Below are 16,655 nucleotides of genomic sequence, written 5' to 3' on the forward strand. Positions count from 1 at the left end.
AATGAATGACAGAATTGAGAGATCTACTTGAGTATATACACATTGTTAGAGAATGTTGGTGAACAAATGAAGTTACAATCCAACAAATATTTGAAAAATGTGTTTAAGATAAATCATAAGGGTCATTCACGTGCATTGTTGACTATCTTTTGCTATTAAATCTATAGTAGCACAAACTATATGTTTCTCACAATATCTACAGTAGCACAAACTATGTTTCTCACAATAGAGTGTTAGTTCCTATTCAAACAAAGTGAAGCTCAACCAGTATATCTCACAATCTGAACAATTTCACACAGCTATTTTAAGAATGAGAAGAGAGCCCCTGTACATCACGTTCTTATGACCTCTGACACTGCAAACAACCCCTGGCCTCCAGCTCATAAATGCACGCACACGATTAGAGACATGTGAACGGGGTTTATGTTGATTTCAGGTGGCGGATACAAGATCTCTTATTGACTAAATTTAAATTACTAATTATTTGATTTTAAATGAAATGTTAAATTTAAACACTTGATGTCCACTAATAGTTATAGAGCTAAGTGAGAGAACGAACAAGAGTTAAAATGGAGAATTAGTTTACACCTTAGCGAGGGAACGAACTATAGGACTCTCCATAATGCCACGGAGGAAGATGAGGTCGATGTCTTTGGCTCCCGTTGAAGGCGGCAGCTCCTTGAGGTTATCCAGCACCTGCTGCATGGCTGAGGGTCACACAGAAATTACACACATATTTAAAATAAATAGCCCATAATGTAATTGAGGTGATTAAGATAAGAGAAAAAGAATAAAGCACACTGGCAACAGAAGGACATATGACTTAAATCTTATGCAAATCTTATACGTTTTCCTATGAATAAATCTTTAAGCATTTTCCTTTAGGTATGCATATCATAGTAGATGATATGGTGGTACTTCATACACATTTTATGGTCTGTAAATTATATACATTTCATGGTATTAAAATATATCAAATGGAATACTAGAGTTTAATTAAATGATGTCAACATAATACATAAAACAAAAAAAGACAAAAAAATTTAAGATATTTGAACAAATAAAGTAACCTAGTTAAACAAGCTAGGTGTAGCTGACATTTTTTAGCACCTCAGAAAAATTACCCTAGTAAATCTGGTTCCCATTCAGTCAGTCACGTTCAACATTACGTCGGACTGACGTCATGGGGTCTCGCCTGGGAGCCCAATCACCTCCAAGTGGTAACAAAATGAGTCAATGGACATTGGCCAGTGAGATTTGCATGTCACACCTACCTGGACATACGGGTATAAATAGGACCTGTATTACTCAATTTATATTTTGCGTCGGAGCAGAGCGGTTGTGACAGCGATCGCTCATTTCCATTCACCTTCAAGAGAGGAGTGCAAATTTCCTGAAAGAAAAGAGCAAAAAGCTATTTTCATTGCTACTAGGAGAAAATCCCCCCAAAAAACAGCAATTGTAATTGCTATTTTGCTTTGCAGCTCGTCGCGGGTTCTCTCTGCCGGTGTGAAAGTGCATTCCAGCGGAGCGCAGCATTCATCCCTGGCCGTTTCTGCTGAAAGAGCAGTTCCCTAAAAGAGGAATCAGTGTCTTTTTCAAGATGTCTTTTCACATGTTTGTTTCTAGATGCGATCGTTTCCTAACTTCATTTGATGGCCACGATCGCTGTCTCTCATGCCCTCCATGCTGAGACGCCGTTTGTGGTGGTTCATGTTCTTGCATGGGAACATCAGGTACGCGGGTCGTAACTCTCCTTTCTTGTAAAGGCTCAAGTCCCCTTTGCTTTGAAGTGGAGTCTGTTCACAGAGTGGTGTTCTTCCCAGCAGGAAGACCGCCAGAAATGCCAGATCGGCTCTGTGCCTGCCTTCCTTCCTTCAAGAGGGCTTGGAGCGGAGGCTGTCCCACTCCACCTTGAAGGTCTATGTTGCTACCATCGCAGCACATCACGATGCTGTTGATGGCAAGTCACTGGGAAAGCACGACCTGGTCGTCAGGTTCCTGAGAGGCGCCAGAAGGTTAAATCCTCCCAGGCTACACCTCATCCCCTCCTGGAATCTTTCTGTCATCCTTTCGGGTATACAGAAAGCTCCCTTCGACCACCTAGAATCAGTCTCTAAAGAGAGTGCTCCTGACTGTGCTCGCTTCCTTCAAGAGGGTAGGGGACCTGCTGGTATTTTCGGACAGCAAATCGTGCCTAGAATTTGGCCCAGCCTTGTCTCATGCCATCCTGAGACCCCACCCCGGATACGTGCCCAAATTTCCCACCACTCCCTTTCGGGACCAGGTGGTGAACTTGCAAGTGCTGCGCCCGGAGGAGCTCACTCCACTTGGGTGTTGCCTCGGCTCGGGCGCCTCTCTGGCAGACATCTGCAGAGCTGCAGGCAGGGCGACACCTAACACATTCACGAGATTCTACAATCTCCTAGTGGAGCCAATCTCTTCCTGTGTATCGGGTACAAACAGATAATGTACGGGAAGACTGGCTCAGTGTCTTGCTTGCAGCGCCATTCCCCTCTAACAGGGGGATATGAGCGCCTACTTGCTCTTCAGGAGGCGTATTATAGAAACTTTCTATCTTAAGTCTTAAAGGGTCATGAAACCCTAAACCAAATTTTCTGAGATTTTAACAGAGGTATGTGTGTTGTTGAACACCATTGAAGACAATGTTGGCATCTGTTAGATTTAATAGTATGGGGAAAATGGTTCTGGGTTAAAAATCTTCATCGTGTCCACGTCACAGGCTGTGAGGTGGCAGAGCACTGTAGTACTTTGATGACTCATCGGTGTCTCAATTATTCATGAGACTGAGTTTTCTTATCCAATGAGAAGACACTTCCACTTAATTATTCATGACACCACGTGGATCTTTCCAATGACAGACATGTCAAACTGTGATATCGCGTAATAGATGAGAGTGGAATTTTTTTTTAAGCGGAAAATTAATTATTTTCAAATATATGCATTTATAGTGTGTATATATAAACAAATATATATTTTGTAATGACATTATAATTATACATGTACATTAATATATTTTAAATACAATTATGATTACTGTAGTAGGCTAATATATGTAGCAGGGCATTCAGTTACTTTTGAAGGTACAAAAATAAGATGTCTGTATTTCATTAGACTTTAACTTTGCCAGCTATAAAAAAAAAAAATCTAGTATTTTACTAACGCTAGCATTTACTAATGTTTTACCACTGATTTTTAGTGACAGTCGATATGCATGGGCCACTGGCGATAAAGCCCCGTTCACACCGCCAGCGACACGCAGCGACATGATCCCATTCATTTCAATGGAGCGCTGGCGACATCCGGCGACACGAGCGACAGTGACCGTTGGCGACAGAATGTGGGCGTGTCAAGCGACACGAGACGCGCGACAAAAGTTCAGAAATTTCAACTTTATGCAAATGAGAAGCGATTTTCGCGAGCGACAACCAATAGGAAAGACTTTCAGTGGAGTTCAGCTCACGTCACCGTCTCAAGTGCAGGCAAGAAGAGTTCCGAGGGCGATTTCACTGCTTTATATGATTTGACTGTATGGATATAATAAAATGATGCATGGAAAAGAAACTGTCGACATTCTCAGTGAGTTTAATTCACACATTTAGTTCGAGTGTTGTAATTTTATGATGCAAGTTTAGCACTGCTGCAGACAGTTCATTTTACAGTTTCCCCTGCATTATGTGGATTATAAGGGACAAGAAATGGATTATTTGTCAAATTCGAATGACGTTTTAGTAACTATTGACAGTATGAGTGAGTTTAATTTGTTGATTGATCGATCGTTAATGTAGTTAAATATTTAATGCACTGCACTGCTGTGGTTAATATAACAACACTCTCCCAACAGCATAATATTGCTTTTAAATCTTTTAAGACCAATTCCTAGTCAAATTAGAATTATATCTCAGTTTTATATAACACTTGTGTTGGTATATGCTCAGACGTGCAGTCTACCAATAACATTAGAGCGACAACACTAGGAACGCCCACAAGCGACTTCACTGTACAGAGACTAGCGACAAAATCGCTGGCGGTGTGAACGGGGCTTAACAGTCCCCACCCCTCCTCTCCCCTGCCGTGCCATATCACACCCACTCCCATCCCTTCTTCTCACAGCCATCCACGCCCATTAAGTTGCATTTTTCAAAAAGATTGTGAGCTAGACTTGAGCTAAAAGAGGGGGGTTTTGTGTATTTTTCACAAATTCGTATTACAGAAGCAAATCTTAAGTTGATTTAGGATTCTTATCCCATCTTACAAAATCTCATCTTATCTGTAGTTAGGAAATCTTAAACCCCTTCATCGAGTTCGGTAATCAACTCTCAGGTCCGTTACCAAGCAACATTCGACACACAAACAGCTGCTGTGTGAAGTAAAACGGAAAAACTCTAGAGATTAAAATGAAGAAACAATAAGTGGTTGTAACAAATGCATGTTGTTGTGGGAAGGAGGCGGCGGGAACCGGCGAACATTTAACAACTTTAATCATCATAAAATAAATAAACACAAAACGAAAGTAAAGGCGGCAGCCCCTCACAGCCGACTGCCGCACACACAAACTAAACTAAACATAAAATAACATTACATAAATAGTCCAGGCCTGGTCCCCTCTCGTGGCTCCTCCTTTTATGCTTCCGAAGCTGTGACGTAACATCGAATGTGACTGACTGAATGGGAACGTTTAGGTTACTAATCTAACCCCCGTTCCCTGAAGGAGGAAACGGAGACGTTATGTCCCCCCTGTGAAGGGTTACAAATTTTAAATCTATTTCAAATATGCTTCCATACATAACATCATGGTAAAGAATATTGTATTTAGCGTTTAAGGTTGAGATAATGATTCTGCTCAGCAAAGATGCAATTCCTGTTTTCTCCTTATTGTCTTTAATGGCTCTTGGAGTCCCAGTTTCACTCAGAGCCACAGCCCAGATATTGAATCGTTGGGCTGATTGGATTAGCACATATGCGTTTGAATGGTTATGCTGATTGGATTGAGACTGGTAACACGCTGGAGTCGGGCGGGTTCCTTAACCTGTATACTTAATTTGCATGCTTTGTTCAACCTCAATGTAAATCCCTCCCCCTAAATGTCTATAAATTTGCAAGGCAACTGTCTTGAGTTAGTCTTGATGATGATGAACTACAGACTACTTGGAAGAATAAATCTCTTCTGCTAATAAGATCCATCTCAAGTCTCCTGGTTTTTGCTTCGATGAAGGAATAATAAGTTCCCAACACCTGCCACAGTTCTGAACCACCGCTGAATGGCCAGGATCCTGTCTCAGCTCCTCAGCGAAACATGAATGAAGTGAGTAATGCTGGACTTATTTATACCCGTATTTCCGGGTAGGTGTGACTCAGCCTGCAAATCTCACTTTGTTACCACTTAGAGGTGATTAGGCTCCTAGGTGAGACCCATGATGTCAGTCCGACGTAACGTCTCATTAGTAACCTAGACATTACTTGGCCAGTTGGTTGGTAACCGAAACACTATTTCAGTGTTCAGTGTGAATGAAGTGAGTAATGCTGGACTTATTTATACCCGTATTTCCGGGTAGGTGTGACTCAGCCTGCAAATCTCACTTTGTTACCACTTAGAGGTGATTAGGCTCCTAGGCGAGACCCATGATGTCAGTCCGACGTAACGTCTCATTAGTAACCTAGACATTACTTGGCCAGTTGGTTGGTAACCGAAACACTATTTCAGTGTTCAGTGTGAATGAAGTGAGTAATGCTGGACTTATTTATACCCGTATTTCCGGGTAGGTGTGACTCGGCCTGCAAATCTCACTTTGTTACCACTTAGAGGCGATTAGGCTCCCAGGTGAGACCCATGATGTCAGTCCGACGTAACGTCTCATTAGTAACCTAGACATTACTTGGCCAGTTGGTAACCGAAACACTATTTCAGAAAAAATTAGGAATATTTCAAGCTCCAAATGCGACTAATTCGCTTTGGTGAGTTATAAATATGAAGGTCATTTAAAAAAAAAAAAAAATAATAATAAAAAAAAAAAAAAAAGTGTACATGTTCACACACATATACAAATAATTTCCACAGCTTTCTACAGCTTGGCTGCCCGGTGTGGCAGAAAGCTGATTTTGGATCCTGTTTACAGTCAATACTACGCAACCTACTGCTCTCAGAGAATGACAAAAACAATCCATGTGCATCAGAAAGCACTAGAAAAGGGCATATTCATCACAGTGGCATAATTTGCATAATGCAAACAGTAACCATTTCCATGGTGAACAAACCCACGCAGAGGCCTCTCCCACTATAAGGCAACAAACTGCACAACACAGCAGAGAAAATGGAGTCAGTGAAAGCAACTGAAAGAAAACACTGCGCTGTGGGTCATAGATGCAGGTCATTAAGCCTCTGAGACACGCTATTTTATCAGCAATTTTATCAACCTCTCTACCTCCATCCAGTGCTGCAAGGGTTGCTCTCTATAGAGGCAGGATCCATTAGACATTGCTAAAGTTATAATGACATGGCTGGAAGGACTGAAAAGGTCTTTCTGACCCATACTCTGGAGCAACTGTTTGCAAAAGGTAAATCAACCGCAGTCATAGTGTGAAGTAGGTGAAAATGTAATGAAATGAAATGAAAAATAAAATAAATAAATCTGAAGCCACTGCAGCATAAAACTGCTGCTGATAAAGTAGAATATGGCAAAAATCCTAATCATAAATTATAGCCAACATTGAGACCACAATTGTTTGTGATCATGTACTAATTTGATTTTTACAAAGTAAACAAATGATTTCAAATTTGTATTTTTTTAAGATATTTTTAGGGACGCACGATATATCGGCCTCCAAATCGGTATCGGTCAACGTTCATTTTTAATATTATCGTTATCGGCCCGATAAGAAAATTTGGTATATCGATATATTAAAGCCGATAAACAATGGATTATTTTCTTCAGCTGAGACACTTCAGATGCGCACGGTTCACCATGATGGTTTTGAATAGCCTAACTTGAAATATGACTGGAATCACTTCAAAAAAACAAAAATAACGATAAGTGCAACATGTGCAGCGCAAGTCTGTCATATAGGCTACATAAAATTATAATGAGAACATTGTAATTGTGTGTTTGGGACATGGCTATTAATGGTGAGACTTTTGTTTTTGTAATCAGGCTATCAAAAATATTTAAAAAATATGAATTTAGATTTATTTGGCCAATATATCGATTATTGGATTTCAAATATAAAGAATTATCGGTATCGGTCAAATTTCCCTAGATATTTCCTAAAATCCTTTAAATATAATTCAGCTGAAAAATATGTTTTTTTAAATGATAAAATAAAACAAAAATAAATATATAAATAAATATAAATAAATAAAATGTACATACACGTTTAAATAAATAATATAAAAATAAATTAATAAAATCGGTCTCAGTGGATACCATGAGTTTCATGTATCCTACTGATGTATAAAGCATCCCATAAACCTGTAAGAGGCTCAAAGGTGCTTACCTGTCATTTTTCCTATATGGCAGGGGAAGCTCAGGGCTAAGACAAAATTTGTCTTCAATAGAAATGAGAACCATGCACCTGGGGGATGGGAAGAAGCAAGTCCACATCAGAATGTTTATTCACTCCATAATTCTGTGCAACTTTTCCCATTTTCATTTAAAACAGAATGAGAAAGTCACACGATTGCAATAAAAACACGAGCCGGAAACAAGTGCATCAAAGTCATCCTTTTGAGGTTTTCTTGGAAATCTCAGCATTATTGCTGCCCTTTTCCAGGAACCTTGAAGTATGAATGATGTGAAACCAAGAGAAAGGAACTTTATCCACAAACAGACCATCTTTACACAATAGGATCAGAGAATCGCATTCAAAGATATTCTACAAACAATACCTGGATCTGTTTTTGCCGATTGCTGATATTCCAGGCAGCTTTGGCATAAACACCGCAATCCTACGATGAGTGTGTATGGATACACAGTGTACTACAGAATCATCACACTGATTTCATGTATAGACAAGCAAAACTCTCAGTTGTACTTTAGCAACATTTAATTAAGCATCTATGCATACTATAGCCTACTCCTGCCCGTTACCATTTGAGGAAATGTGACATCCACCACTACGCGTCACTGCAGTGCAAAAAATGTGACAACAGAATATAACAATACATGCTATTTGTAATAACTCACCTGCAAATTGAATTTCAGTGCAGTTCACAGAAGCTCTGCTCACTCCCTTCTCATCTGGAGCTCATGGAGACAGCAAAATCTGCCATAGAATTCAGACATTTCCAACATCAGCAAAAACTGCAAAAGTTCACCTGTGTGTAGGCCTATATCAGGGATTGGCAACTTCTGTCCTGGAGGTCCTGAAGACATTAATTAGCTTGTTCAGGTGTTTGGTGTGGGTTGGGACTACACTCTGCAGGACAGTGGCCCACCAGGACCGAAGTTGCCCATCCCTGTCTGATATACATCAATAACACTATACTGACTGAGATTGGCATCTGATTGAAAGAACTATAAAGCCATAAAAAGCCATATCAATATTTTCACTTAATTAGCATTGCTTTATTGTGGATAAACGAGCAAATAACTAAATGCAAGCAATACACAACATTACCTTCAAAACAAAATAAACAGCTCACTTACAAATAACTCTGCATAGCTCCTCTGAAAGGAGCTACACTTCCACATGTTCACAAATGATGGTGTTTAAAACAAAAGTTGTCCAAAATGTACTCATGACCTATAGTACTCCATCATGACCTGACCTACAGTACTCTCTCATGACCTGACCTACAGTACTCACTCATGACCTGACCTATAGTACTCACTCATGACCTGACCTATAGTACTCACTCATGACCTGACCTACAGTAGTCACTCATGACCTGACCTATAGTACTCACTCATGACCTGACCTACAGTACTCACTCATGACCTGACCTATAGTACTCATTCATGACCTACAGTACTCACTCATGACCTGACCTACAGTACTCACTCATGACCTGACCTACAGTACTCACTCATGACCTGACCTACAGTACTCACTCATGACCTGACTTACAGTAGTCACTCATGACCTGACCTACAGTAGTCACTCATGACCTGACCTACAGTACTCACTCATGACCTGACCTACAGTACTCACTCATGACCTGACCTATAGTACTCACTCATGACCTGACCTATAGTACTCACTCATGACCTGACCTACAGTACTCACTCATGTGACCTACAGTACTCACTCATGACCTGACCTACAGTACTCACTCATGACCTGACCTACAGTACTCACTCATGACCTGACCTATAGTACTCACTCACGTGACCTACAGTACTCACTCACGTGACCTACAGTACTCTCATGACCTACAGTACTCTCTCAAGTGACCTGACCTACAGTACTCACTCATGACCTGACTTACAGTACTCACTCACGTGACCTACAGTACTCACTCATGACCTGACCTATAGTACTCACTCATGACCTGACCTACAGTAGTCACTCATGTGACCTACAGTACTCACTCACGTGACCTACAGTACTCACTCATGACCTGACCTATAGTACTCACTCATGACCTGACCTATAGTACTCACTCATGACCTGACCTACAGTAGTCACTCATGACCTGACCTATAGTACTCACTCATGACCTGACCTATAGTACTCACTCATGACCTGACCTACAGTACTCACTCATGACCTGACCTATAGTACTCACTCATGACCTGACCTACAGTAGTCACTCATGTGACCTACAGTACTCACTCACGTGACCTACAGTACTCACTCATGACCTGACCTATAGTACTCACTCATGACCTGACCTATAGTACTCACTCATGACCTGACCTACAGTAGTCACTCATGACCTGACCTATAGTACTCACTCATGACCTGACCTATAGTACTCACTCATGACCTGACCTACAGTACTCACTCATGACCTGACCTATAGTACTCACTCATGACCTGACCTACAGTACTCACTCATGTGACCTACAGTACTCACTCATGACCTGACCTACAGTACTCACTCATGACCTGACCTACAGTATTCACGTGACCTGACTTACAGTACTCACTCATGACCTGACCTATAGTACTCACGTGACCTACAGTACTCACTCACGTGACCTACAGTACTCTCATGACCTACAGTACTCTCTCAAGTGACCTGACCTACAGTACTCACTCATGACCTGACTTACAGTACTCACTCACGTGACCTACAGTACTCACTCACGTGACCTGACCTACAGTACTCTCAAGTGACCTGACCTACAGTACTCACTCATGACCTGACCTACAGTACTCACTCATGACCTGACCTACAGTACTCTCAAGTGACCTGACCTACAGTACTCACTCATGACCTGACCTACAGTACTCACTCACGTGACCTACAGTACTCAACCATATAGTGTATGAACTTTATAAGGTTAATTTGTCATTCAACATTGGAGTCGGATAGCCCCTCCCCCTCCACTACGTAATTAAAGCTGCGACCGTTAAGTGCATTCCACACTTTGTTTTTCGGTTAAATAATTGCATCATCTGGGTATTTAAAGTACACTTTCTTTTTGGAACTTTCAGTGTGTACACAATACTCGCACTATTTATACTACAAAACGGCATAGAATACTGCATAAGTACGTGAATTGGGATACACCTAGGCCTATAGTGTAAACATTTACTTAAGAAACCAAGTTCAGATACACTATCATTCAAAAGTTAGGGATCATTGTTTTTTTATTTTGTTTATTAGACTTATTCAGCAAGGATGCATTCAATTGATCAAAAGTGAGAGTAAAATCTTTTACATTGTTAATTAAGATTTCGGTCATCACTGTATCCACAAAAATATTAAGCAGCACAGTAGTTTTCAACAATGATGATAAGAAGAAATGTTTCTTGTGCACAAAATCAGCATATTAGAATGATTTCAGGAGGACCATTTGACACTGAAGACTGGCGTAATGATGCTGAAAATTCATCTTTGCCATCACAAGAATAAATTACATTTTAGAATATATTTAAACAGAAAAGTCATTTTTAAATTATAATTAATATTTCACAATATTAAAATTTTTAAACAAATAAACGCAGCCTTAGTGAGCTGAGCATAAAATAATACTTTCATTTTTATTTATTTTTTACAAATCTTACCGACCCCAAACATTTGAACAGCAGTGTACACCTGCAGTACAAAGAGCAAAATGTACTAAATCATGTCTTTGCAAGTCCAGGCACCTGCTATACAATGCATTCCAAGACTCTGACAGGTTAAGGAAGTTGAACAACCACAACTGTGGCAGCAGGTGAATATAACCGATTAAGAACAAGCGTGGAAGTTTAATCTGATTACAAGTCAGATTAAACTGAGATCAAGGCTGCATCTGAAAGCTATGACAGCAGCATTCCTCTCTCACTTCACAGGGGCCATTTTAGTATGAAGGCACATCCTGAAGAAACTAAAATGTCACATTTAATGATTTCAATGCTCCATCTGACACACTCTTATTTGGACAGAGGCTACAGGTTTTAGGGGTCTCATTTTTGAAGCCCACACTCTAAAAACTGCTGGGTTAAAAAATAACCCAACCTTAACCACACCGCTGGGTCACTATTGGACAGAACACGCGCTGGGTTGGTTTGACCCAAGTGCTGGGTTTTACCATTTAACCCATATTTCTGGGTCATTCATTTGACCCAACCAGTGGGTGAAATTAACCCTCTTGCTGGGTTAAGTCTTACTCATGTGCTGGGTTATTTCTTGTCTCATTGCCTTAATAAAATTAGTAACAAATATTTGTTATATTAAAAATGTAAAATAATTATTATCTCTGTAATACAATAAACCAGAGAGGCCACTGTATATTTGATTTCAATCTCATTTAATTTTTTTAAATTTTATACATTTCTTTAATACATTTCTTTATTGAATACAAATGTTAATCAATGTCAAATGTCTGACATGTCCCCCTCATCTCATCCCTGAGGCACAGAATGTGCAGCAATTCACCAGTCATCTCATTTTGTAAATATTCAACCATGTTTGTCCTCACCTGTTGATTACACAAGTCAAGTCAAGTCATCTTCATTTATATAGCGCTTTTTACAATACAGACTGTATCAAAGCAGCTTCACAGTGATACTGTAACATGAGAATAATACAACAAAGTTTGTTTCTAGAAGAAAATTGTGTCATCGTCCACCTTAAGTCAAATCAATAATATTGTTGAATATTAAATGTCCCCAACTAAGCAAGTCAAAAGCCAAGGCAACAGTGGCAAGGAACCAAAACTCCATCAGGTGACAGAATGGAGAAAAAAACCTTGGGAGAAGGCTCAGTCGTTCAGTTCTCCTCTGGCCAACGAGCGAACAGTGTATAATTATGATCCAGGCAGCATTGCAGGTCAGAAGTCAGATTGGATCAGAACATTCAGAATATTTATCAAGTTCCATCTGGTTGGAACTCGGAGTCATCACACCGGTATGGAGACGAGTTTGTTGAGGATTAGTCGTGTCGATGAGGCCTTCACAGGGCTGATGAGGCTGGCCCTTCAGGGATGGGTCCAGGCGCAGATCCACCTTCTGATCTGGATACGGCCCGGATCCGTCTGACTTCAGTAAACTTTAGAATGAACAGAAAGACAAACATTAGCATAGATGCCATTCTTCTTATTAAATAATGAGTACATCAGGTGTTATAGGAAAGTGTCCCTGGTTCCGGCTGACCTATGCAGCCTAATAATCATTTAAATGATTTGAATAATAGAAATGTATAATGTTCTATATGAATGCCAGGTAAAAGAGATGCGTTTTAGTCTAGATTTAAACTGACAGAGTGTGTCTGCTTCCCGGACAATCACTAGAGTGTTGCAATAAAACTGACATGGAAGTTAAGCTTTTTTTGAGGAAGTATCAATTTATTATTGAATATGCAATTAAAATATTGCAAACATTACCAAATGACCAAATGTGAAAATCAAACAAAATGTGTATTCAGTATTTGCAAACTGAATTATAGTAATGGTAATAAAAGAGTAATTTGGACAAATATTATCAACATTAAGGCATTCAAATAAAACATTACTTTATTAAAAGTAAAATATTACTGTAAAGTTGATAGTGTCTTTAACATTAAAACTCATAAACCCACAAAGCTGCTCGTTAATCTCCTGACTGGCAGCGCTGATGATCGCCTCGTTTAGATGTTACACACAATAAAATGAAAGATGGTAGGTAGGCTATCATGTAAGTTTACATTTTTTAAGTTTTAAATATTGACGGTCATTCGTTCAACTAAACGGGTATAATTTTCTTCTCTAAACTGGCGCCTGTCCATTTATTTCTCCTTTCCTCAGTCGCTGTTTATAAAGATTGCAAGTCATACATAAAAAACTAGGCTAGCCTATATCAAGGCTCTTGAAAGCCTTTTTTTTGGCAGAAACGATGGTTCGAGACAGTACAGAAGACACACGCAGACTGTGCTGGAACTTACCTCAGTCACTTCTTCTGACGAGTATTTCTAAAACTACGCCAGCAGACTTTTCACTCACAACTCACTAGCTAGCCTAACGTACATTAGAGACTCATTTCCCGCTGATTTTACGTGCGAGCCCTGTGAGGGAAACTGCGCGTATGGATTTCATACAAAACGCTTTTCTCGCTTTTAAATACGCAACGTCCACAATGAATAGGCTTACGATAATTACATGATAAATTTAGAATTTAAACTGCATATTTCAAAAAGGCTGCTGATATAGCTGGTTCAATTTCAACTAAGGATTTAACGATGCGGCATTCTGTCAAAAATTCTAACCGGCTAGCTGTGGCTATTTAATGTTTCACAGAATAAATATTACCCCTCACACTTCCATATCAAAGACTGTATGTTGAACAGAGAAATTAGCTTGCTGCTACTACCACAACTTATTAAAAATATAGGTAAACATTCATATTAACTTACCATAAAACACTGCCTGATCCGAGTGACGTGCTCCTCGAGTCAGAAGTGAAGAATCCAGAAAGTTCCGCAAAGAATGAAAAAAGTAACCAGTTGCTGGGTTCAAATAACCCAACCAGCAGTTTATTTGTGAATGACCCACTTACAACTCATTTGACCCAGCATGAGCAACCCAATAATGTGTTTACAGTACCCCAAACAACCCAACTTTTTGACCCAGCACAATCAACCCAACAATTTGTTTACAGAAACAACCCAGCATTTTTTTGAGTGCAGTAAACTGGAAATATGAAGTGATCAGAGTGGTCACATGCTGACTATCTGTCTTGTGTGATTTGATATGAATCATATTGTACACTATGTGCAATTACAGTCTGGCATTTTATAGTATGTATACAGTAATAGCTTGAGGCCAAAAGGCTGGGAATAATTTAACTAGGCCAAGGCGTTTCAAAGCTGAGGAGCGTGCAAGAAGCTTACATTCTGAAATAAGTCAGCACAAACTAAATCACATGAAACGTTTGCTCAACTGTTACTGCAAACACCAACATGTATTAACTAAAGCAAGGGGAGGTGAATGACCCTTCTGATTGTTCAACTATCTGAAACCAAAGCTTCAGTTTTTAGTATTTTTTCAGTTAAGAACAAGAGCTTGTCCGAGTTCATTATGAAATGTAAGACAAAAAGAATGTTTTCAGAGATGAAAGCAAATGTTATCTTTCGTTTTGGTGAAACTTAATCACTTAACACTAAAGTTAAACACTCAATAATGTAAACCACTGGGAGAACACAGACGGCTGTCATTCAATGTATTGATTTAATAGAAAGCCAGTTAATATAGCCTTAAGATTTTTAATACTATGTATTTTTCCTTAAACTAAGTTAATAGTATTTTCGTCTGACGAAACCAAGGACTAGGAGGAACACCGCCTCACAAGGATGCAGCAGGATTCTTTGTAAAGTCTTTACTGCCACTTTGACCAATTCAATACATCCTTGAGGAAAAATGATTAATAATGAAAAAGAGTATTAATTTATTTATTTTATTTAAAAAGGCAAGCCGACGCTGCTGGTGTCTGTTTTGAGATGTACATACGTAAATTGCCCACTAATGAAGTCATAAACATACGTAGATGAAATTCAGAGAAGCACTTCATAATGTGCGTTGTAAATGAGTTATAACGCCACAACAAAGGCCAGTGACCGTCTTGAATCGAGCCGCTCTTATTGTTCCGGGCAACAACTCGCTCGCGCATTCTAGCTACAGTTGACTGTCCTGGCAGTGGCACGTCCTATTCAGATACTGCTCCAGTGCATAACCTACCATTAGTTAACGTTTCCAGCCACTCCGGACCGTAAGAAACATTACGCAGTAGATTTTATGATGGCAACACAAGCGCACGTGCGGCCCATTCAACTTCAAGGAAACGTGCAGCGCGTGGGATTCACTGAGCACATTGCTCGGACCTGTGCTAGTAACATTACAGCATTTACACACCGTCACGTTTTCCCTAAAAACATAAAGTTAACATTGTGAATTCGGTCGGCTCGTTTTCGCGGTTCTTTCATTCATGGTTTGAATTGAATACAGCAGCTAGCTTTAACAGTGTAGCAGCGAAGCGCTAGCAGCAATCAGCTGTTTATTATTAGACGGCTAACTGGATTTAGCTGGTTAGCGCTCCAATCAAAAGTGTCCACAGGGTGAGACAGCTGTATAGACAGCCACGTGTAGAGTCCTTATCACACAAAAACACCCGCAGCCACAATCACTAGAGATTCACAGTTCCCAAGACTTACCTCACTAACCCCCACTGGGTGGATCTGTGTCCCGGTGAGAAATTTAAAGCCCCATGAACTTCCCAAGCAGACAGAACAAGACACTTATCCTCTCTAGTGCTCTATATGTCAGTCAAGACGTTCGGACACGCCCTTTTCGTTGACGCCCGAGTGGAATGACCAATTAGAGGCATGGGATGCATACAGGACACGCCCACTGACCATTGTGTTCGCATGTGCGACTCATTTGTGAAATATGTGAGGATTATATATTTTCTACGCCCCATTACTTGCTCAGCTTGATAAGGATGTGTTTGACCAGGCAAAATGTTGAATATGAATGGTTTCCCTGACTTTTTTTAGAATTCCCTTTATAAAGAATCTATTAGGGAACTTTCAGTTTGGACATCTATAACAATTTTATCAAATAAAACCAATAACTGGATGAGGATCACACATGAATCTATCTATGATATAATAATTATCAGTTTCTTGAATTTTCAGATACATCTTCAGGCGGTCACCTCGATTTTAATCTCGCGCGTGTTGTCCAGTAGAGGGCAGCGTCAGCACATTTAAAGCATTTCTTTGAAACAGAACTATATAATAATTATAGATGTTTTTTCCCTTTATATAGGCCTATTGGTCAAGGGTCTCTAAAATGAAAAATAGTGAAATGATTTCTGAAGGATCATGTGACACTGAGGACTAATTATGCTAGTTATTTTAAATTGTAAAAATATGTAAAAAATATTACTGGTTTTGTTGTATTTTCGGTCAAATAAATGCAGCCTTGGTGAGCATATAGACTTATTTTAACATACAGTGAGGAAAATAAGTATTTGAACACCCTGCTATTTTGCAAGTTCTCCCACTTGGAAAT

The 16,655-nt window shown here is 39.6% G+C and overlaps 1 protein-coding gene across 5 annotated transcripts in view; it reads right to left on the minus strand.

Annotated features, from left to right (window-relative positions):
• pals2a (protein associated with LIN7 2, MAGUK p55 family member a) overlaps nucleotides 1-15,914 on the minus strand; it is a 28,074-nt gene extending 12,160 nt beyond the window's left edge. For 2 of the 5 annotated variants that reach the window (XR_013823773.1, XM_079895487.1), the window contains exons 1-3: nucleotides 15,794-15,914; nucleotides 8,202-8,280; nucleotides 589-707 (exon numbers count right to left, since the gene is read on the minus strand). Coding sequence is in view for 4 of the 5 variants with exons in the window: in XM_079895487.1 (XP_079751613.1) it covers nucleotides 589-705 (117 nt within the window). In the remaining variant the exon portion in view is untranslated. Of the gene's footprint in view, nucleotides 1-588; nucleotides 708-1,274; nucleotides 1,394-7,512; nucleotides 7,591-8,201; nucleotides 8,281-15,793 lie in introns of those variants that run through there. The other 3 variants (XM_079895488.1, XM_079895490.1, XM_079895489.1) reach the window with 3 other exon arrangements.
• Between the last annotated feature and the right edge of the window lie 741 nt (nucleotides 15,915-16,655).

This window comes from Squalius cephalus, assembly GCF_949319135.1.
Source record: "Squalius cephalus genome assembly, chromosome: 15".
Taxonomy (NCBI): domain Eukaryota; kingdom Metazoa; phylum Chordata; class Actinopteri; order Cypriniformes; family Leuciscidae; genus Squalius; species Squalius cephalus.